We start from the raw sequence: 23,295 nt of genomic DNA on the forward strand, positions 1-23,295 counted from the left end.
TACACACAAATAACATGGTCTGACAAACATAAAGTCTATATTTCGCCATTTGAAGAATTAGTCAAATATCACCTCAGGTTTACTTTCATATAAACACATACATAACATATAAGTAGGAACAGATGCAATAACATGGACATAATACCTCCCTATAATGCGGCCCTATGGCTGTCCCTGGCCGGCCCTGTGTGAGGTAAAAAAAAAAAAGACGTTTTTTTCATTCCAAGGTCAAATTGACTCAAATTGACTCAAGTATAAATCACTACGTTGACGTGGTTTTCTACGTACGACATGGGTAAGATCAACATTTGATCCAAAGTACTTTCTATAAATGAGGCCCCTGATCACATATTATTCTGATTACAGTTTATACTGACTGGGAACAATATGGTGATTGGAAATGACAGGTAAGAAGAGTGTGTCTGTAAAAGCACATGTTAGAAACAGAGCAGCCTGTAAAGGGTTAACTCTGTTCCAGGAAGGAGAGCTGTACTGGGAGGGGAGGAGCATCTCAACGTCAGGCAGCTGAAATGAAACTAAACTGTGTAGAGACATAAAGTGTATCGTGGACCAGGGCAGACTCTCTCAAACTTGTTAGATATCAAACAGGCATCTATCACACATACAGTAGAAAGGACAGAGACATCTATCACACATACAGTAGAAAGGACAGAGACATCTATCACACATACAGTAGAAAGGACAGAGACAGCATCCACACTCTCACAGAATCACAGACAGGTGAGTTGAGAGACTTACAATGACATGTCGAGATAAACTATTGTGTAGTCTCTACCAGTTTGGTTTATAGACAGTTCAGCATGTAAAACGTATTGATTTGTTTGAAGGACTATTTTCTATGTGATGTAGAATAATGTTATCATTATTGGTTGCTGTATAATCCCGTAAGACAGTCTTGACAGCTCCATAGCTGAAACTATCGAGATCTGATTGATTCCAGGAAATGCTTTATGGTGTCACCTCTGTTCTCTCTAGATATGGCTTCCTCCAGCAGTCTCCTGTCTGAGGAGCAGTTCCTGTGTTCCATCTGTCTGGATGTGTTCACTGACCCTGTCTCTACTCCATGTGGACACAACTTCTGCATGGCCTGTATCAGAGGATACTGGGACACCAGTGAATTGTGTCTGTGTCCGTTGTGTAAGGAAACGTTCTACAGAAGACCTGAGCTTCGCGTCAACACAACGCTTAGAGAGGTCGTAGAGAAATTCAAGACAATGAGAGTCAGGGCTGAAGATGAGTCCCCTGTCGAACCTGGACAAGTGCCTTGTGACGTCTGCACTGGGACGAAGCTCAAGGCTCTGAAGTCCTGCCTGGTGTGTCTGACCTCTTACTGTGAGACTCACCTGGAGCCTCATCAGAGAGTCGCAGCCTTAAAGAGACACAAGCTGATCGACCCTGTGGAGAACCTGGAAGACAGGATGTGTAAGAAGCACGACAGACTCCTGGAGCTGTTCTGTAGGAGTGATGAAATGTGTGTGTGTTTTCTGTGCATGAAAACAGACCACAAGACCCATGACACCGTCCCCATAGAGGAGGAGTATGGAGAGAGGAAGGCTCAGCTGGGGAAGACAGAGGCAGATGTTCAGCAGATGATCCAGGAGCGACTGCAGAAGGTTTCAGAGCTCAAACACTCAGTAGATCTTAGTAAGAAAGATGCACAGAGAGAGAAAGCAGACAGCGTACAGGTCTTCACTGCTCTGGTGGACTCCATGAAGAGAGGCCAGGCTGAGCTCCTTGACGTGATCGAGGAGAAGCAGAAAGCAGCAGAGAGGCGGGCTGAAGGGCTGATTAAAGAGCTGGAGCAGGAAATCACTGAGCTACAGAGGAGAAGCACTGAGCTGGAGCAGCTCTCACACACTGAGGACCACCTCCACCTCCTCCAGAGCTGCCCTTCCCTGTCCACCCCTCCACACACCAAGGACTGGTCTGAGGTCAGGGTTCACAGTGATCTCTACGTGGGGACTGTGAGGAGAGCTGTGTCTCAGCTGGAGGAGACGCTGAATACAGAGATGGAGAAGCTGAAGTCTGAAGTCAAGCTGAAGATGATTCAGCAGTATGCAGTGGACGTGACTCTGGACCCTGATACAGCACATCCCTATCTCATTCTGTCTGAGGATGGGAAACAAGTTAGACGTGGAGACACAAGAAAGCATCTCCCTGATAACACAAAGAGGTTTTCCTATTATGCCTTTGTTTTAGGAAAGGAGGGTTTCTCCTCAGGGAGGTTTTACTATGAAGTGGAGGTGAAGAAGAAGACTGGCTGGGATGTAGGAGTGGTCAGAGAGTCCATCAACAGGAAGGGGATTACCAGACTGAGCCCTGAGGATGGATACTGGACTGTAGGGTTGAGGAATGGAAATGAGTACGAGGCTAATGCTAGCCCTGCTGTCCCCCTGTCCCTGAGAGAGAAGCCCCGGAAGGTGGGGGTGTTTGTGGATTATGAGGAGGGCCAGGTCTCCTTTTATGATGTGGAGGCCAGGTCTCTGATCTACTCTTTCACTGGCTGCACCTTCACTGAGAAACTCTATCCATTCTTCTACCCTGACCTGAATAAGGGTGGTAAAAACTCTGCCCCTCTGATCATCTCTCCTGTCAATCACACTGACTGACCAAGCAGTAAAATAAGCATTTAGATTCATCTTTATCTGTTGTCACTCATTAGGAAAGATTATGGTATATTTCCCCACACAGAGTAATTTCTGAGCTGGTTATGGTTTGTTATCATATAGTTTGTGCTCTCAGTGTGTCTGCTAGATGTGAATATGCAGCAGCAATGTCAGATACAGCCCAGCCTCTCCAGCCTCATAAGAACATATGACTCTACATACATGAGGCTGTTTGACTTCTCTGGGTGTTCACATTATTATAAACCAGATGCTCTCATACTGTATTTTCATTATTAGCTAGTTATTATTGTATGTATAAGTATTTGGAGGATTCTGAGTGTAATGAATACTGGGTGTGTACAGTGAAATTGAGGATGTTCAGACGATTAAATTTACTTGGATTGATCAGATCCATTGATCACATTAATAATCAGTGTAGTCCAGGTCCCAGAGCTTTAGAACGGTGGTGGTGAGGTAGCAGACTGGCTGTCTGGCTTATTAAAACAAAAACATAAGTTGTCCTTCAGTCTCTGCATGTGTGTGACGCAATTACATTTAACAGAATGTATGTTTGATAATAATGTTATTGATTTAATGGCTTGCAAAGGGAATCGGATACGATTAAACAGTTTAATAAGGGTGACTGTGATTGTAATATGATACACATCTTCTGTACATGATGTTATACGTTTGTCTACTGGTTCAGCCTACTGGTTCAGTCTACTGGTTCAGCCTACTGGTTCAGTCTACTGGTTCAGCCTACTGGTTTCTATCTACTGTTTCAGTCTACTGGTTCAGTCTACTGGTTCAGTCTACTGGTTCAGCCTACTGGTTTCTATCTACTGGTTCAGTCTACTGGTCCGGCCCTCCACAATAGTCCTGGTTTCTCATGTGGCCCATTGGGAAAATGAATTGCCCACCTCTGGTCTATCCAATAAAACCATTCCACAGTCGTTCCCCAGGTCCGGTAGTTAGCGCGCTGCCGCCCTCTAGTGGAGGAATGAGGAAACCACTTCTGGGCTGAGTAACTGAGAGAGTCCCAGTGAGCTGAACAATGAATCATTTTGGCCCAGACTCCAGTCTAAAATCACCATTGTGTGCGTGCGTGTGCGTGTGTGTGCGTGTGTGTGTGTGTGTGTGTGTGTGTGTGTGTGTGTGTGTGTGTGTGTGAATAACGATGAATTGAGAATCAAGGACCCCAATTGAAATAAGCCAGTGGCTTTCTTGGGTTTTTATCCTGTTAGTTGACCTTGTATGTAATATGTACTTTCATGTACCTACTTCTGCAAATCTTCTAATAAAGTTTTCAATCAATCAATGTGTGTGTGTGTGTGTGTGTGTGTGTGTGTGTGTGTGTGTGTGTGTGTGTGTGTGTGTGTGTGTGTGTGTGCAGTAGGCAGCCATGTTATGCCATTTCGAACACAGCCACGGTCTTTCCCTTGACCACAGCTCATGAATATTCATTATTTCACACAAACTAACAAAAAAGAAAAAAAAAGAAAAAGTCCTCATTCTCAGGACTTCCTGGGTTGTCGCCTGGGCTGGGACGTAATGACGTCACGCCGTCACTGGTGGTGGAGCCGTACGTTACGTTACGTTACGTACAACCGCATTGTTGTTGGGGAGAGAACCCAGAGGGCCGCCGCTCAGAGCTGAGAATCTAAAACAGGAACATTAGAATTCACTACATTACGTCACTGGAACGTTCACTACGGATTGATGCGAAGATTCCAATTTCGAATTTGGAACCTCCACCCGGTCGCCGTGGTTACAGCGGGTTCCGTCTGAAGGTTCTGAGCAGATCTACCCTGTGTGTCTCTGGGCCGCGGCGCCATTGCTGCTGTTTGTGAAGCGGAATCCCTCCTGAGTCTCCAGGTAGGTTAGATCATAGCCTGTCTGTAGACCCACTAAGCATGCAGAAGGTTTAATCCACCACGACTCGGTGGCGTTTAAACACACGGAAGTGAAGTGTTCCTCTGTAGGAGATTATAACTGTTTGAATCGGCTCAGTTTGATGTTTTTGTAGGACGCCATGTTGATATCCTCTATATCCCTAACCCTGCTAACCTAACCCTGCTAACCTAACCCTGCTAGCCTAACCCTGCTACAACCATCTGTCCCTGCTAACCCTGCTACAACCTGACTGTTACATACAGCTAACCCTGCTAGCCCACTGTCCCTGCTAACATCTACTGTCCCTGCTAGCCTAACCCTGCTACAACCTGACTGTTACATACAGCTAACCCTGCTAGCCTAACCCTGCTACAACCTGACTGTTACATACAGCTAACCCTGCTAGCCTAACCCTGCTACAACCTGACTGTTACATACAGCTAACCCTGCTAGCCTAACCCTGCTACAACCTGACTGTTACATACAGCTAACCCACTGTCCTGGCTGGGAGGAGAGGCCGCGGGTCTTTTTATGATGCGCTGCTGTTACAATGTTACAACGTTACAATGTTACAATGTTACTACGTTACAATGGTACTACGTTACAATGTTACTACGTTACAACGTTACAATGTTACTACGTAACAACGTTACTACGTTACAATGTTACTACGTTACTACGTTACAATGTTACTACTTACTACGTTACTACGTTACAATGTTACAGCATGTGTATGAGGGAGACCAGCGTGTGTATGAGGGAGACCAGCATGTGTATGAGGGAGACCAGCGTGTGTATGAGGGAGACCAGCATGTGTATGAGGGAGACCAGCATGTGTATGAGGGAGACCAGCGTGTGTATGAGGGAGACCAGCGTGTGTATGAGGGAGACCAGCGTGTGTATGAGGGAGACCAGCGTGTCTATGAGGGAGACCAGCATGTGTATGAGGGAGACCAGCATGTGTATGAGGGAGACCAGCATGTGTATGAGGGAGACCAGCGTGTGTCTGAGGGAGACCAGCGTGTCTATGAGGGAGACCAGCGTGTCTATGAGGGAGACCAGCATGTGTATGAGGGAGACCAGCATGTGTATGAGGGAGACCAGCATGTGTATGAGGGAGACCAGCGTGTGTCTGAGGGAGACCAGCGTGTCTATGAGGGAGACCAGTGTGTCAATGAGGGAGACCAGCGTGTGTATGAGGGAGACCAGCGTGTGTATGAGGGAGACCAGCGTGTGTATGAGGGAGACCAGCATGTGTATGAGGGAGACCAGCATGTCTATGAGGGAGACCAGCGTGTGTATGAGGGAGACCAGTGTGTGTATGAGGGAGACCAGCGTGTCTATGAGGGAGACCAGCGTGTGTATGAGGGAGACCAGCGTGTGTATGAGGGAGACCAGCGTGTGTATGAGGGAGACCAGCATGTGTATGAGGGAGACCAGCGTGTGTATGAGGGAGACCAGCATGTGTATGAGGGACACCAGCCGGTTATTATATCAGCACAGCGCAGTGACACAGTGATAAAAAATGTATACCTGTCTGTCTGTGTGTGTATACATGTCTGTCTGTGTATGTATACCTGTCTGTCTGTGTATGTAAACATGTCTGTCTGTGTATGTATACCTGTCTGTCTGTGTGTGTATACATGTCTGTCTGTGTATGTAAACATGTCTGTCTGTCTGTGTATGTAAACATGTCTGTCTGTGTATGTATATCTGTCTGTCTGTGTATGTATACCTGTCTGTCTGTGTATGTATACCTGTCTGTCTGTGTATGTATACATGTCTGTCTGTGTATGTATACCTGTCTGTCTGTGTATGTATACCTGTCTGTCCTGTCTGTGTATGTAAACATGTCTGTCTGTGTATGTATACCTGTCTGTCTGTGTATGTATACCTGTCTGTCTGTCTGTGTATGTATACCTGTCTGTCTGTGTATGTATACCTGTCTGTCTGTCTGTGTATGTAAACATGTCTGTCTGTCCACTGTATACCTGTCTGTCCACTGTTCAGAATAACACAACGACCAGGGTCCAGATCTGTTAGCAGTGACCTGCAGTTCCCCAGGACCATAAAGTTAGGTTTAACCTCAGTAACCCGTTGAGCGTTTCTGCAGTCTAGTTATTGTTTAACAGACGGCTATAAATAGACGTGATTCATGTGTCAGTGTAGATGGGGTATCATTTGCTACCTCTTTAAACCAAATGAGCATATTGGATTGGTTCATTCCACGACAGGCTATACCCAGCCCTAACGACAGGTGTTATGATATTATTGGCTTTCAAACGCCTCCTCTAGTCCAGACCGACGCTGCTGCAAGAGAGGTCCCGGCTAACGAATCTGTTACCGTCTCTAAATCGAAAGATATTGCGATTAAACAACAACCGTATTGTTTTCAGTTCCTTTAGGTCTAGATCGAGATGAGGAAAAAGGTGCGGCATCACCTCCACCACCACCGCGTGGCCACGCCACCCCAGAGGCCCCGGCCGCCCTCGCCCATCAAACCCTCGCCCAACCGGGAGACCCTGACCTACGCCCAGGCCCAGCGCATGGTGGAGCTGGACGTGGACGGCCGCGTGCAGCGGATCAGCATCTACGACAAGCTGGACGTCATCCCGGACGACCACCCCACGGCCCAGGAGATCACCGAGTGCAACAGCAACAAGGAGAACAGTGCGACGCCCCCCCAGCAGGTTCTGGTACGTTCTGCGCGGCTGAAGAACAGCCAGCAGAAGAAGAACGCCGCGCTGACCGCCACGCAGGGCTCCTCCGCCCCCCCGCCGCACGGGAGCAGCAGCGCCACTCTCCCGGAGCCCAAGTTCCGCACGGTGGAGTACAACCTGCCGGCCGTGCCGCGGCGGCCGTCCGTCTACTTCAGATACGCAGAGAAGACGGCGGAGGAGCTGGACGAGCAGGTGGAGTACGACATGGACGAGGAAGACTACGCCTGGCTGGAGCTGCTGAACGAGAAGAGGAAGAGCGAAGGCGCCAGCCAGGTCAGGCTGTATGAGAAGGAGTGTGTGTGTGAGGAGGAGTGTGTGTGAGAAGGAGTGTGTGTGTGTGTGAGAAGGTGTGTGTTTGAAGGAGTGTGTGTGTGTGAGGAGGAGTGTGTGTGTGTGTGTGAGGAGGAGTGTGTGTGTGTGTGTGAGGAGGAGTGTGTGTGTGTGTGAGGAGTGTGTGTGAGGAGAAGTGTGTGTGTGTGAGGAGGAGTGTGTGTGTGTGAGGAGGAGTGTGTGTGTGTGTGAGGAGTGTGTGTGAAGGAGTGTGTGTGAGGAGAAGTGTGTGTGTGTGTGTGTGAGGAGGAGTGTGTGTGTGTGAGAAGGTGTGTGACTGTGTGTGAGGAGGAGTGTGTGTGTGTGAGGAGGAGTGTGTGTGTGTGAGAAGGTGTGTGTGTGAAGGAGTGTGTGTGAGGAGGAGTGTGTGTGTGAGAAGGTGTGTGTGTGAAGGAGTGTGTGTGTGTGTGTGTGTGAGGAGGAGTGTGTGTGTGAGAAGGTGTGTGTGTGAAGGAGTGTGTGTGAGGAGGAGTGTGTGTGTGTGTGAGGAGGAGTGTGTGTGTGTGTGTGTGAGAAGGAGGGTGTGTGTGAGGAGGAGTGTGTGTGTGTGTGTGAGGAGGAGTGTGTGTGTGAGAGAAGGAGGGTGTGTGTGTGTGAGAAGGAGGGTGTGTGTGTGCAGGGTATTCCGCGGTGTCTTGAAAAGTATTAAAAGTTGATAAATAAATTTTGGGAAAATCAAGACCCTTAAGTATTAAAAAGTCTTATCACGATTTTATGAGGTCTTGAATTTTGTTGGTATTTTTCTGAATTAGACTCTGTCCAAAGAGTTTGAGTCCTAAAAACTTTTAGTAAAAGTTTGTGAATTTATTAGTTTTTATAAAAAAACAAAGATGAACCGGAAATCCTGTTGTATGATAGTGTTAAGTTAAATGTGTCACTGATGTGAACGGTTACAGCTCCAAGTGGTGGTGAGGTCTGGAAAAATATTGACAAGGTCTTTAAAAAGTCTTAGAAAGGCGTTGAAATTAACCTCCAGATTCCTGTATATACCCTGCAGGTGTCCCAGAACCTGTTCGAGTTCCTGATGGACCGCTTCGAGAAGGAGTCCTTCTTCTCCGTCCCCGGCGGGCGCGGCGACCCGCGCTCCCTGGTGGACGAGGACGCGGTCTGCTGCATCTGCATGGACGGCGACGGCGCCGACAGCAACGTCATCCTGTTCTGCGACGCGTGCAACATCGCCGTGCACCAGGAGTGCTACGGCGTGCCCTACGTGCCCGAGGGTCAGTGGCTGTGCCGGCACTGCCTGCAGTGCCCCGGCGCGCGGCCCGCCGCTTGTGTCTTCTGCCCCAACAAGGGCGGGGCACTCAAGAGGACGGACGACGGCCGCTGGGGCCACGTGGCGTGCGCCCTGTGGGTGCCCGAGGTGGGCTTCTCCGACGCGGTGTTCGTCGAGCCCATCGACGGCGTCGGCAACATCCCGCCCGCCCGCTGGAAGCTCACCTGCTACCTCTGCAAGGAGAAGGGCGCGGGCGCCAGCATCCAGTGCCACAAGATGAACTGCTACGCGGCGTTCCACGTCAGCTGCGCCCAGCAGGCCGGCCTGTACATGAAGATGGAGCCCGTCAGGGAGGTGACTGCGTCGGCATCGGGCTCCTCGGCCACGTTCTCGGTGAAGAAGACGGCCTACTGCTGCGCCCACACGCCCAAGGGCTGCGTCCGCAGACCGCTGGCCATCTACGAGGAGGAGGCCCACCACGCCATGAACAGAGTCTGTCACAAGAGGGGCGACAAGAGAGGGAGGACGAGGTTAAAAAGATGGCCGATCAAGAAGAGTCGGAGAGCAGAGCCCGAGGCGGAGTCCGAGGCACCCGTCCCCTCTGGGCCCAGTATCACGCCCTCCAGGTAAGAGTCCACTGAACAGAGCAAGCATAGCATAGCGTAGCATAGCAAACAGAGCGTTCATTCTCTCTGTACGTTTGACATCAGTTGCAAGCAAGATAATTAATCGGTCATAATATATCATCTATATCTGATGGTCTGTGATGTAGGCTACTATATACATTTTCAGAATAAATATCCTGAGGGACGTTGGTAATGTGTTGCCTTGCCGATACTAAAAACCCTTTTTCAAAATACCCCCTCTCTCTCTCTCCCAGTTTTGACACAATCCTCAACCAGGTGTCTGTCCAGAAGAAGAAGGTGTTTGTGGAGCGGGTCCTGAGCTACTGGGTGCTGAAGAGGCAGTCCAGGAACGGAGTGCCGCTAATTAGACGCCTCCAGGCCAACCCCCAGCCCAACGCCCAGGCCAACCCCCAGCCCAACGCCCAGGCCAACCCCCAGCCCAACGCCCAGCCCAACGCCCAGGCCAACGCCCAGCCCAACGCCCAGCCCCCCCAGGCCAAACCCCAGCCCCCCCAGCCCCACCCCGAGCCTCAGAAGACGACGCCTCAGGTCAGTGCAGCACTGAAACCAACACCTCTATTGTGTAGCAACACACCCCATTCAGGGTTCGACAGTAACGCTTTTTTACTTGCCCGGAGCAAGTAAAACATTCGCCGGGTTTGTTTGCGCGAGCCCGACGACGCTGCTGGATCCTGGATACCGTAGGCTATCGTTGAGTGAAGATATCATATTACCTGTCGATCACCCGTACGCTTTGATAATATCTTCACTCACGATCATCTAGTCTGGTCTGGCGCCGTCTGTTGTTCTTCCTGCACACAGGTAAACAGATCCAGGATCCAGCAGCGTCGTCGGGCTCGCGCAAACAAACCCGGCGAATGTTTTACTGCTCCGGACAAAGTAAAAAAGCGTTACTGTCGAACCCTGAATGGGGTGTGTTGCTACAGAACAGAACCCTGTCATTCATTTAAGCCGCCCATGTCATCTTCCTTGTACACAGCTGTTTAGCTCTGCGTTATTAATTCCGTAACATTTCTGACCCTGGTGTTGTGTGTAATATTAAGACAGACCGGCCAACGTCACATCTGACGGTCGTTACTTGCCGATTCTTTATTATTATTATGAGATTTGGGTTGTTGCCTTTCACTGAATGATAAAAAAGTAACATTTGATTTGTTAACCCTCTCCCCCTCCCCATCCCATGTGTCCCCAGCACTACCTTCATTAGGCCCCTATACTTTATTTATTTTTTGTTTCTTTTTATTATTACTACTTCAGTTTGTCTAGAAAAGCGCTATATAAGTCTAATGTATTATTATTATTATTATTTGTATTTTTTATGTTGTTATTCTAATATGACCCTGACAGGCTGGCAGGGTGGAGGAGAGCCCTGACCCTAACTCTGACCCTAACCCTAACTATGTGGATATAACCATGACCCTAACTATGTGGATATGACCATGACCCTAACCCTAACCCTAACTATGTGGATATTTACATTTACATTTTAAATTTTTGGCATTTAGCAGACGCCTTATTCCAAAGCGACTTACAATCAATACATTTGAATACCAAGCATGTGAATCAGCAATCCACCATTCGTTGCAGGAAGAGTAATCTAGCTCGGGCCCGGGGCCACTGATAGAAGGAAAAACCTTCTCCCTATCGCCTTCTACTAAAACTTTTTTTTTTTTTATATGACCCTAACCCTAGCTATGTGGACATGACCCTAACCCTAGCTATGTGGATATGACCCTGATAGGTCCAGGTGGAGGAGAGCCCTGACCCTAACCCTAACTCTAACCCTAGCTATGTGGATATGACCCTGACTCTAACCCTAACCCTGACCCTAACCCTAACCCTAGCTATGTGGATATGACCCTGACTCTAACCCTAACCCTGACCCTAACCCTAACTAGGGTTGGGTATCGTTTGGGTTTTATCCGGTACCGGTACCTAACCGATACTTTAAAAACGGTACTGGTACCGAAACGGTACTTAATTCGGTACTTTTGATTTTTTTTAAATGACATATATATATATAATAATAACACGGTCGACAACATTAAACAGCTTTTCACTTTTTTATTGCTGAGGCACAATATATATTAGTTAAATATACACTCAAATTAAAATAAATGAAAATAAAACTCCTGCTGACTGAGGCACAATATACATATATATATATAATATTACAGTTAAATATACACTCAAATAAAAATAAATAAAAATAAAACTCCCACCTCAGCAATTATTTTGCAAAAAGATCAGCATATTTGCCTTCTCTGGCAAAATACGACACCTCTCTTGACTAATTGCATGACCTGCACATGAGACATGAACCAGGGATCTCCGGAGTCGGGAAGAGTTACTCTGAAACTCTTATGTCTTCGACCACTAGTTCGTTTTGTGGCGCTGTTCCGACTTTTAGTGCTTCAGCAAGCGGAGAAGTAGTCTCCGAAGACTAGAAGAAGTCTGACATGAAATTTAACAGGCGATGTCACGTCACGACTCAGTCACGTGTGGTTGACTGTTGCGTGACACCGGACACCAGGGGGAAAAAAAGTAGAAAAGTACCGAAATGAGGTACCGAAATCTCCTTTGCAATTCGGTACGGTAAATACCGAATGTAAATTAACCGGTACCTACCGGTACCGATTTTCGGTACCCAACCCTAACCCTAGCTATGTGGATATGACCCTGACTCTAACCCTAGCTATGTGGATATGTCCCTGACAGGTCCAGGTGGAGGAGAACCCTAACCCTGACTCTAACCCTGACCCTAGCTATGTGGATATGTCCCTGACAGGTCCAGGTGGAGGAGAGCCCTGACCCTAACCCTGACTCTAACTCTAACCCTAGCTATGTGGATATGACCCTAACCCTAACTCTAACCCTAGCTATGTGGATATGACCCTAACTCTAACTCTAACCCTAGCTATGTGGATATGACCCTGACAGGTCCAGGTGGAGGAGAGCCCTGACCCCACCCAGGCTCTGAAGGAGCAGCTGAAGGAGTGGCACCGCCTCCGCCACGACCTGGAGCGAGCCCGTCTGCTGCTGGAGCTGATCAGGAAGAGGGAGAAGCTGAAGAGAGAAGAGGTATCACCATCATCATCACCAACATCCTCTGTCTAACACTCATCTACCTGCAGGCTTTAGCCATGTATGACATCGCAGGGTTTAGCCATGTATGACATCGCAGGGTTTAGCCATGTATGACATCGCAGGGTTTAGCCATGTATGACATCGCAGGGTTTAGCCATGTATGACATCGCAGGGTTTAGCCATGTATGACATCGCAGGGTTTAGCCATGTATGACATCGCAGGGTTTAGTGAAAGTGAAAGCTTATCTCAATGGCTAGTCTTAAGCACTTTGTTAGTATTAATTAGGTTAGTTTTTCAGTAACAGGTATCAGTAGATCAGGTCCGTGGTTTGAGGAGCGTGGTAGGAACCCTGTGTGTTGTGTTTGAGGAGCGCGGTAGGAACCCTGTGTGTTGTGTTTGAGGAGCGTGGTAGGAACTAGGGGTGTAACGGATCACCTAACTCACGGATCGGATCGTGTCACGGTTTTTGAGTCACGGATCGGATAATTTTTCGGATCAACACAAAACAGTTTTATTTTTTTTTAAAACAGATTTTTTTCTTGAATTCTGTAAAAACACAATTTTTATTATGTGAAAAAAAAACAAAAACATTCCAGATGTCAAAACTGGTAATATATATACTGTACATATTACCAGTTTTATAATATATAACATATTCTACACTCAAACATTACATATACATACTGAAATACACAAATACTGAAATACACATTCAACTTAAATGATATGAGAGAGGGAGGCGACTGGTTGCAGCAGTGAATCACTGGGCTCTTTAAAGCAGACGAATAAACATGTGTTATGCCACTTTTAACCAGTGGTGTAGTCTAGTTGTTTCTAGTGGGTATACTGTGATTTTTCCCTCCCAGCCTCATCGTTCATTTCGGAACCCCATAAAAATAAATCTGCGCTCCCTGTCTAACGTTATATATATCCAACATTAAATCTTATAAGGCTGATCTGTGCATGATAGTGCTGCATTTTGACATATTTCATGTCGCATCTCCCCCCGTTGATATGACGCTATAGTCAGTCCCAATGGTCCAAAAGTCAAGTGCTTCGTAACACAGACGGGGTGAATTTTATGAATGAAAGTGAAAGTTCTGTCACAAAACGCCGTTACGTATCCTCGCACATTTTTAAGTGGGTATATGGAAATCCTTGGCCTTTCCTAGTGGGTATACGGCGTAGTCCTGCGTATCACCTAGACTACACCACTGCTTTTAACTAAGTAATAAAGTGAACCCTTCCTTTGAACATGGTATGAAAAAAATGCTACATGATCAGAAGTTGTCGAGGTACCTTTTGTCGTAATTGACAGAGAAGCCAAAGTGCTCCCATACATGGGATTTAAATGACGAGGGAGGCATTTCGAGTTCTTCTCCGCCGAACAACGTAACGAGCACGCCATAATGCACTTGGGCCGCGTTCGTAAATTCCCTTTGAGAGCGCCGGAGCGCACACTGGGTCCGACGTCATAAAGGGACCAAGTAATTTGATTGGACAAGAGGCGTTCCTTGAACGCTGATGAGATTCCAGAGCGAATTTACGAACGCAGCCTTGTTGTGGATTTCCAGTTTCACGTGTAGTGAGCAAACAACGGATTCTTTTTTTTTCCGCATTATCAACCTATCATTGAGTAAAACAAAGCCCGCAACTGTCCCGTCTATCTTTTCATGTCAACTCTACATTGTGATTTACAAAAGATATTAACTAATATTAAGTAATATTATTACTTGTTAAAATGTTGCAATTGATCCGCGGTACACATGCGTGCCGTACCGTGGAGGGCGATCCGTACGGATCACGGATTATCCGTGATCCGTTACACCCCTAGTAGGAACCCTGTGTGTTGTGTTGTCGTTCCCCTCAGATGAAGCTGCATAGGAACCCTGTGTGTTGTTGTTCCCCTCAGATGAAGCTGCAGCAGTCGGCCTTGGAGGTCCAGCTGACGCCGTTCACCATCCTGCTGAGAGCCCTGCTGGACCAGCTGCAGGAGAAGGACCAGGCCAAGGTGTTCGCCCAGCCGGTCAACGTTAAGGAGGTCGGTTGAGGCTCCGCACACCCCAGAACACTCTAGAACACCCTAGAACACCCTAGAACACCCAGAACACCTAGAACACCTAGAACACCCAGAACACCTAGAACACCCAGAACACCCTAGAACAGGGGTCGGCAATAGGCGGCCCGCGGGCCATTGCTGGCCCATCACCAATAATATTTGGCCCAGCAGAATATTTTGAGAATCCACTTCTTTTTTTTTTTTTTTTTTTTTTTTTTACAATATCGGACCGACAGTCCCACATATAGCGCCTATAATGTCCGAATAGAGAATCTACCTCCACCTGAATAATGCTTATTGTACTTTTATCCATGTTGAGAGTGAATGACACAGGGACAGACAATCAGGCAGCGGGGTGCACCGAAGCGCACTGACGCTGAACCCCTCATAGTGAATCATAAGTAGGTGGACAACGTGTAGTGCTGAAATAGCCGTGTGTGGTTTGAAAAAAATAACACCAGCTCAGTAAATAATTCAAACGTAATGTTTACGTATATGTGACTGCAACACACATATGAACAGTAACAAAGCAAATTCAGTTTAATATTCTGAAAAACATTGACAACAAAATCGGTGAAAAAAAGAAAAGAAAGAAAAGTAATCCGCTTATGCGAGGGGTGGTGGTGCATAGGCCTATGCTCCTGAAACGACAGAGCAAACACGCTATTAGGGATAATAATTACAATGAGCCATTCATTCAAAATATAAAAAATACAATTAGGTTATTAAATACAATAACGACAGGCTTGGTACTCACTTAATGTGAAAAGTGGCATCTCCCATCGGTCAGTATTTGCTTGATATCTGGTTATATGGACGTCACTTTAATCCGCAGGCAGTTCTCAAGTTTTTTTTTGCATCAATCGATTCCTCTCGTGCGTCTTTATCACATTCATTGAGGAAAAGGACGACTCGCATGTATAGAAAGGGAACATTGTGAGCACGGAAGATGTGAGTCTCACAACGGCTTTGCGTTGATGAAACCAGGTAGGATGAACATTATAGTTCGCTGTCCATTCCTCTTTAAATGCCCTGTTTTCACCGTCAACTTTCCTCTTTACACCTTTGGAGAGTGACATGATGTTTCTCTTGCTAGTTAGCAGGTTAAATGTTTAGCTAACTTCACCCGGCAGGCAAACAACCAATCCAATAATAATGTGACCTTGTCTGGGAGGAGGGGGGAATCATTCAGAATGAAAGTATGTTAAATAATTATTAGAATAAGCTAGGCTGCGCTACATCGTCAGTCCACACATTTATTATTCAAAACTATGGAAAAGGGTGAAACTACGTTTCAACGTTGTTGAGAATCACAACACAAACTTGCTAGTCAAGCCAAAATACTGCAACGTAATGGATTGGACTGCTACCTAGTTAGCTACAACACTACTTTACATTGTTACCTAGTTAACTACAACACTACTTTACATTGTTACCTAGTTAACTACAACACTACTTTACATTGTTACCTAGTTAACTACAACACTACTTTACATTGTTACCTAGTTAACTACAACACTACTTTACATTGTTACCTAGTTAACTACAACACTACTTTACATTGTTACCTAGTTAACTAGAACACTACTTTACATTGTTACCTAGTTAACTAGAACACTACTTTACATTGTTACCTAGTTAACTACAACACTACTTTACATTGTTACCTAGTTAACTACAACACTACTTTACATTGTTATCTAGTTAACTAGAACACTACTTTACATTGTTACCTAGTTAACTACAACACTACTTTACATTGTTAGCAGGCTCACAAAACAAGCTGTGTTAGTTGACTAGCGATGTGTACATTTTTCGAAAGAAAAGTCAAAGCATTAGAACGTGTCACATTTTTTAACAATCAATTACTTATGAATGAATGAATGAATGAATGAATGAATGGAATGAATGAATGGTCTTTATTGTCATTGCTACAGTACAGGTACCAAACAACGAAATTTAGGAGGGGTGGCTCCCCTGGTGTTAGGAAAAAAAAAAAAAAAACGTTCGGGCCCGCCATCTAGTGGCTCAAAATTTTTTTTGCCCGAGGCCAAACCTAATTGCCGACCCCTGCCCTAGAACACCCCAGAACACTCTAGAACACTCTAGAACACTCAGAACACTCTAGAACACCCAGAACACTCTAGAACACTCTAGAACACCCTAGAACACTCTAGAACACCCTAGAACACCCTAGAACACCCTAGAACACCCTAGAACACTCTAGAACACCCTAGAACACTCTAGAACACCATAGAACACCCTAGAACACTCTAGAACACCCAGAACACTCTAGAACACTCTAGAACACCCTAGAACACCCTAGAACACTCTAGAACACCCTAGAACACTCTAGAACACCATAGAACACCCTAGAACACTCTAGAACACCCAGAACACTCTAGAACACCCTAGAACACTCTAGAACACCCTAGAACACCCTAGAACACCCTAGAACACTCTAGAACACCCAGAACACCCTAGAACACTCAGAACACCCAGAACACCCAGAACACTCTAGAACACTCTAGAACACCCTAGAACACTCTAGAACACCTAGAACACCCTAGAACACTCTAGAACACCCTAGAACACTCTAGAACACTCTAGAACACTCTAGAACACCCTAGAACACTCTAGAACACCTAGAACACCCAGAACACTCTAGAACACCCAGAACACTCTAGAACACTCTAGAACACCCTAGAACACCCTAGAACACCCAGAACACCCTAGAACACTCTAGAACACTCTAGAACACCCCAGAACACTCTAGAACACTCTAGAACACCCTAGAACACTCTAGAACACTCTAGAACACTCTAGAACACCCCAGAACACTCTAGAACACCCTAGAACACTCTAGAACACTCTAGAACACTCTAGAACACCCTAGAACACTATAGAACACCTAGAACACCCAGAACACTCTAGAACACCCAGAACACTCTAGAACACTCTAGAACACTCTAGAACACCCTAGAACACTCTAGAACACCTAGAACACCCAGAACACTCTAGAACACCCAGAACACTCTAGAACACTCTAGAACACCCTAGAACACCCTAGAACACCCAGAACACCCAGAACACTCTAGAACACTCTAGAACACTCTAGAACACCCTAAATAGACTGACGTATTCCAAAGAGCTTTACAACGGCCTCTCATTCACACATTCACACACCAATGGCGGCAAGCTACCATGCAAGGCGCCGGCCGGCCCGCTCACTGGGAGGCCAAGGACACTTCGACATGTGGCCAGCCGGGGCTCGAACCGCTGATCTGCCAACCTTGCGATCATTAGACGGCGGCCCTACCTCCTGCACCACAGCCGCCCCACCACAAACCCTTTAAACAAAACTCTCGCTTATTCTGATGCACGCTTTTAACATTGAACACATTTTTGGTTTAAAGCCACAAATTGTCATTAGTGAAACACACGGATAGGCTGCCCAGCTACACAGGAGGTATGTAGCGTAAAACGTGGCGTTTTCACTTCAATAGAGTCATAACAGATGAGGCTTTGCAGCGCGTTCCTCCAAACTTTGCATTGAAACAAGATACTTCTGAGGGCGGTTGTGTTGCTGAATGGTCACAGGCAGACTGATGCTACTGATGCTACTCGCAGATGACCTGGATGAGACGTAAACTCCTGAGCGTAACAATCTCTAACATTCATCACATTGTTTTGATTATGGATCTATGGAACAGTAAATGTCTCACCAGAATACAAGACAACAGTTTATTCTCAGCAATTGCCCCAGTTCTTGTTTATCTCTCCTGATGGGGGGATATGAGACCCCAGCTTATGTGGGTGGGGGCAGCCGATCTGAATGGCTTGTTGAATCGCATGTTTTCGGAAATACGCAGCCCACAAAGAACTGACTGCTTTATCTCAGTTTCTGTGTTAGTAGGGTTATCAGAGACCCACATGTATAGCATTGGAAAAAGTAATTTTTTCATAATATGGGACCTTTAAAGATTACACCTTTTAACATGTTTTTTTTAATTGATTTTGACTTTGCTTTTAGTTACCAACTCTGTCGTGATATGATGTAAAATCCCATACTAATATGAACGTACTGGAGCTCATTCTGATGGTTCTGCTGCCTCCACCTCTCTCAGGTACCTGATTACCTGGACCACATCAAAAACCCAATGGACTTCTCCACCATGAGGAGGCGCATCGACGCCCACGGCTACAAGAACCTGGATGAGTTCGAGGCGGACTTCAGCCTCGTCATCTTCAACTGCATGAAGTACAACGCCAAGGACACGTTCTTCTACAAGGCGGCCCTGCGGCTGCTGGACCAGGGGGGGGCGGTCCTGAGGAAGACCCGGCGAGACGCTGAGCGGGTCGGGTTTGACCTGGCCAGCGGGATGCACCTCCCAGAACCCCCCAAGCCTGAGCCCGCCCCCACCTTCTCCTGGGACGACGGTAAGAACAGAAGAACCTCTGACGGTGTTGTGGCTTAGCGGTAGCGCTCCTGACAGCTACGCACATGTATGCACTCCACCCCTAGGTCCTGGGTTCAACCCCCCACTCTACCCCATAGGTCCTGGGTTCACATGCACTCCACCCCCTAGGTCCTGGGTTCACATGCACTCCACCCCCTAGGTCCTGGGTTCACATGCGCTCTACCCCCTAGGTCCTGGGTTCACATGCACTCCACCCCCTAGGTCCTGGGTTCACATGCACTCCACCCCCTAGGTCCTGGGTTCACATGCGCTCTACCCCCTAGGTCCTGGGTTCACATGCACTCCACCCCCTAGGTCCTGGGTTCACATGCACTCCACCCCCTAGGTCCTGGGTTCACATGCACTCCACCCCCTAGGTCCTGGGTTCACATGCGCTCTACCCCACAGGTCCTGGGTTCACATGCGCTCTACCCCACAGGTCCTGGGTTCACATGCGCTCTACCCCACAGGTCCTGGGTTCACATGCGCTCTACCCCACAGGTCCTGGGTTCACATGCGCTCCACCCCCTAGGTCCTGGGTTCACATGCACTCCACCCCCTAGGTCCTGGGTTCACATGCGCTCTACCCCACAGGTCCTGGGTTCACATGCACTCCACCCCCTAGGTCCTGGGTTCACATGCGCTCTACCCCACAGGTCCTGGGTTCACATGCGCTCCACCCCCTAGGTCCTGGGTTCAATGCCTGAGTCCAGAAGACTGCCTTGTTGTTCTGTGTTTTCCTTGTTTACCTTCAATTCGCTCCTTCTGTATAAATAATTGTCAAACAAACAAAATACGAAACAAGGGTGGAAGTCCACTCTCCTTTAAAACAAAAAGGAGAAGAAACAAAAGTATGTGACCAGATTTAACTTCTTCAATGTACTAGTGATTGCAAAGGTAGCTGGAATAACCTGCTGGGCATTGCTGCCTGACGCGCCTCCTCCGGTGCCCATGGATCAACTGCAGGGTCGTCAGCCGGGAACCACCATTCACCCATGCTTCGCTCCTTTAATCCTGGAACGTGGATGTCTCCCTGCCCCCCTGCAGCTGTAGTCTGGGTTAGATGTTCTTTCCCCAACACTTTTCCCTCCTCCTCAGCCACAGCCAGAAGCTGCCCTTCTGTCCCGCCTGTGTCCCTCAGCGGGCGTGTGGTTGACAGCCCCACAAAGCCTCGGCATCCAGCCTCCACTGGGTAGATGGTGGTCCTCCAGCCAGCCTCCCTACACTCCGCAGACAGATCTGAATACTTGTTCTTCTTCAGTTCGAAAGCAGCCTCAATCCCCTCCTCCCACGGTCCTGTGAGCTCCATGAGGAGTGCAGCTTTTGCCTTGGTGGACCACACCACTATGTCAGGACGGAGAGTTGTGATGGTGATTTCTCTGGGAACTGGCCAAGATCAACTCTCATGTTCCACTCCTGGTGCTTCTTCTTCCTCCGCCTCCCTGACAAAGTTGATCTGGTGTTCCGTTGTTGTTGAACATCCCCTGCTTTCCTGTCTGTCTGTCTGTCTGTCCGCCCTGCTTTCCTGTCTGTCTGTCTGTCTGTCCGCCCTGCTTTCCTGTCTGTCTGTCTGTCTGTCCGCCCTGCTTTCCTGTCTGCGTCCCTCCAGCACCTCGGCTGCTTTCTCAGGACCTGGTCATGGCGCTTCTGCAAAAGCACGATCTTACAGGATGAAAGCCTGGATGAGCCTGACAGGATGTGGCGGAGGGTAGCATTGGGAGTGTTGCAGAGTGGGCAGACTTCCTCATTTCCGAACCACTGGTGGAGGTTCCGAGGACAGGGAAGCGTGTCATAGGTTGACCTGATGAGGAACCCGAGCCTTGCTTGAGGCATCTTTCACAAGTCTGACCAACTGATCTGACCAGCTTCCTTGTTGGCTCTGGGACACTGCCTTGATCTTATAGCGTTCTTCCTCCGTCCTTGTCGACCTCGGCGTGGGCGTCCCACTCCCGGCCAGGACGGACCTTGACGCCTGCGTCTCTCACTGACTGGTCGGTTGCCTCTCTCGGTTCCAGAAGCAGCCTGGTCTTTTCCTGCTTGTAGCCACGCTGATGGGTCGTTTCCTGCTTGTAGCCACACTGATGGGTTGTAGTGGCAGCTGGTCGTTTCCTGCTTGTAGCCACACTGATGGGTTGTAGTGGCAGCTGCAGCCTGGTCGTTTCCTGCTTGTAGCCACACTGATGGGTTGTAGTGGCAGCTGCAAGGCATTCTTCCCGAAGAGGCCCGTGTCAGAGAGGCACCTCGGTAGCCCCAGCCACTTTCGGATGAATGAATTGGCTTTCCCATCCATCTTGACTGTTGTGGATGAGGGAATCTCACTCATTTTCAGCGGCCACATTATCCTCCTGTAGAGCGTGAACTGGTAGATCCACACCTTGTACTTACCCGGGAGTTGGCTTTGATCGGTCCTTGCGAGGCCTTCTGAGAGCTGCTCTCCCCGTTTGCTTGTCGGAGAGCTCTGCTGTGTACTGTCTTCCCAGGCTTCTGATGGGATGCTCAGACAACAGTGGGATTCTCTATCGCCCCCGGCAACGAAGATTGTGCTGTCGTGCTGACTCCCCTCCTGAGGGACAGGCTGCGGGACTTGGCAGGCTTGATGTTCATTCTTGCCCAGGACATTAGCTCGTCATCCTTTACACCAGGACATTAGCTCGTCATCCTTTACACCAGGACATTAGCTCGTCATCCTTTACACCGGGACATTAGCTCGTCATCCTTTACACCAGGACATTAGCTCGTCATCCTTTACACCAGGACATTAGCTCGTCCAGTCCGTCGTTGTTCAGCAATCTGCATGTACATGGTGCTGTCTGAAGTAGGCTGGTGATGTCATCCATCCATCCGGTAGCTTCTGTCCGGATGGTAGTTTGATCCCTCCCACAGTTTGTCTTGCCCTGATAAGGATGATTTCGAAGGCTGCTACAAACAGAATGGGAGAAAGGGAACACCCCATGGCGAGTCCCACCTCTGACTGCCGCCACCCGGTGATGAAGTCCTGGAGGGTGAAGCACAACTGCACATCCTTGAAATAGCTTGCTACCAAGTTCTTGATACTGGAGGGCATGTGGAAAAACTCCATGGGATAGCTGATCAGCTGATGTGGAACTGACCCATAGGCATTGGCGAGGTCGAGCCAGATGACATGCAGGTCCGTCTTCTCGCGCTTGGCCTTTTGGATCTGTTCCCAGATCATTGCAGAGTGTTCCACACAACCTGGGAAGCCTGGGACTCCTGCCTTCTGGCAGTTGGTGTCGATGTAGCCACTTTCCATCAGGTAGCTTGTCATCCTTCTGGCCAGTACAGAGAAGAAGATCTTCCCTTCCACATTTAACAGGGCGATGCTCCTGAATTGGCCAATGTCTTTGGAGTTCTCTTCCTTGGGGATGAAGACCGCTACTGCTCTTTGCCACTCAGATGGAATACATTGCTTTTTCCAAACAGTTCTCATAAGGTACCATAGCAGCTCTAGCACTTTGGGGCAGGTCTTATAGAGCTTGTAGGGTACTCCATTGGGGCCCGGTGCTGATGAAGACCCTGCCTTCTCCACAACGTGTCGGACTTTGCTGAGCTTGGGGGGCATGATGTTGAACTGGGATGTTGGCAGTTTGGGCCGAGGTACATACCCAGGTGTTCCTCGTGGGACGTTCCTTACATACCCAGGTGTTCCTCGTGGGACGTTCCTTACATACCCAGGTGTTCCTCGTGGGACGTTCCTTACATACCCAGGTGTTCCTCGTGGGACGTTCCTTACAGGATCATACCCAGGTACATACCCAGGTGTTCCTCGTGGGACGTTCCTTACAGGATCTGAGGTACATACCCAGGTGTTCCTCGTGGGACGTTCAGAGGTACATACCCAGGTGTTCCTCGTGGGACGTTCCTTACAGGATGTTGGCAGTTTGGGCCGAGGTACATACCCAGGTGTTCCTCGTGGGACGTTCCTTACAGCAGTGGTTCCCAACCGGGGGTACGCGGACCCCTAGGGGTACGTGAGGGGATTGCAGGGGGTACGTGGAAAGATTTGGAATTATAATTTATTTCCCTTTCCCAAAAAATAATTAAATATAGTCGTTTCATAAACCTGTTGTTAAAATGGTACGCTGCAACTTAAGTTCCTCCCCGACAGGTAATGACTGTAACACAAGCGGTAGTCACGTCACATTTAAATCACGTTCATTTACGTTCATTTACGCGCGCACGTCAGCTAGGCCTGTCAGTATACCGCAAAGATGGACAGATGGCTAAAACGACCAGC

The 23,295-nt window shown here is 48.0% G+C and overlaps 2 protein-coding genes across 2 annotated transcripts in view; both read left to right on the top strand.

Moving 5' to 3' along the window:
* Positions 1-971: 971 nt before the first annotated feature.
* LOC308170363 (E3 ubiquitin-protein ligase TRIM21-like) lies at positions 972-2,630 on the top strand (the record flags this gene model as incomplete). Its single annotated transcript, XM_080545143.1, has 1 exon — positions 972-2,630. The coding sequence occupies one exon, from the start codon at positions 972-974 to the stop codon at positions 2,628-2,630; it is 1,659 nt and encodes a 552-aa protein (XP_080401269.1).
* A 4,307-nt stretch (positions 2,631-6,937) lies between these two features.
* Positions 6,938-23,295, top strand: part of LOC308170088 (bromodomain-containing protein 1-like) — a gene marked incomplete at its 5' end in the record, with an annotated part of 39,526 nt that continues 23,168 nt past the window's right edge. Inside the window, 6 exons of the mRNA XM_080544820.1 lie at positions 6,938-7,513; positions 8,568-9,412; positions 9,667-9,814; positions 12,374-12,514; positions 14,434-14,562; positions 18,708-19,020. Of these exons, the coding sequence (XP_080400946.1) occupies positions 6,938-7,513; positions 8,568-9,412; positions 9,667-9,814; positions 12,374-12,514; positions 14,434-14,562; positions 18,708-19,020 (2,152 nt within the window). The remainder of the gene's footprint in view (positions 7,514-8,567; positions 9,413-9,666; positions 9,815-12,373; positions 12,515-14,433; positions 14,563-18,707; positions 19,021-23,295) is intronic.

Source organism: Nansenia antarctica (assembly GCF_963989245.1).
Source record: "Nansenia antarctica genome assembly, chromosome: 14".
NCBI lineage: Eukaryota > Metazoa > Chordata > Actinopteri > Argentiniformes > Microstomatidae > Nansenia > Nansenia antarctica.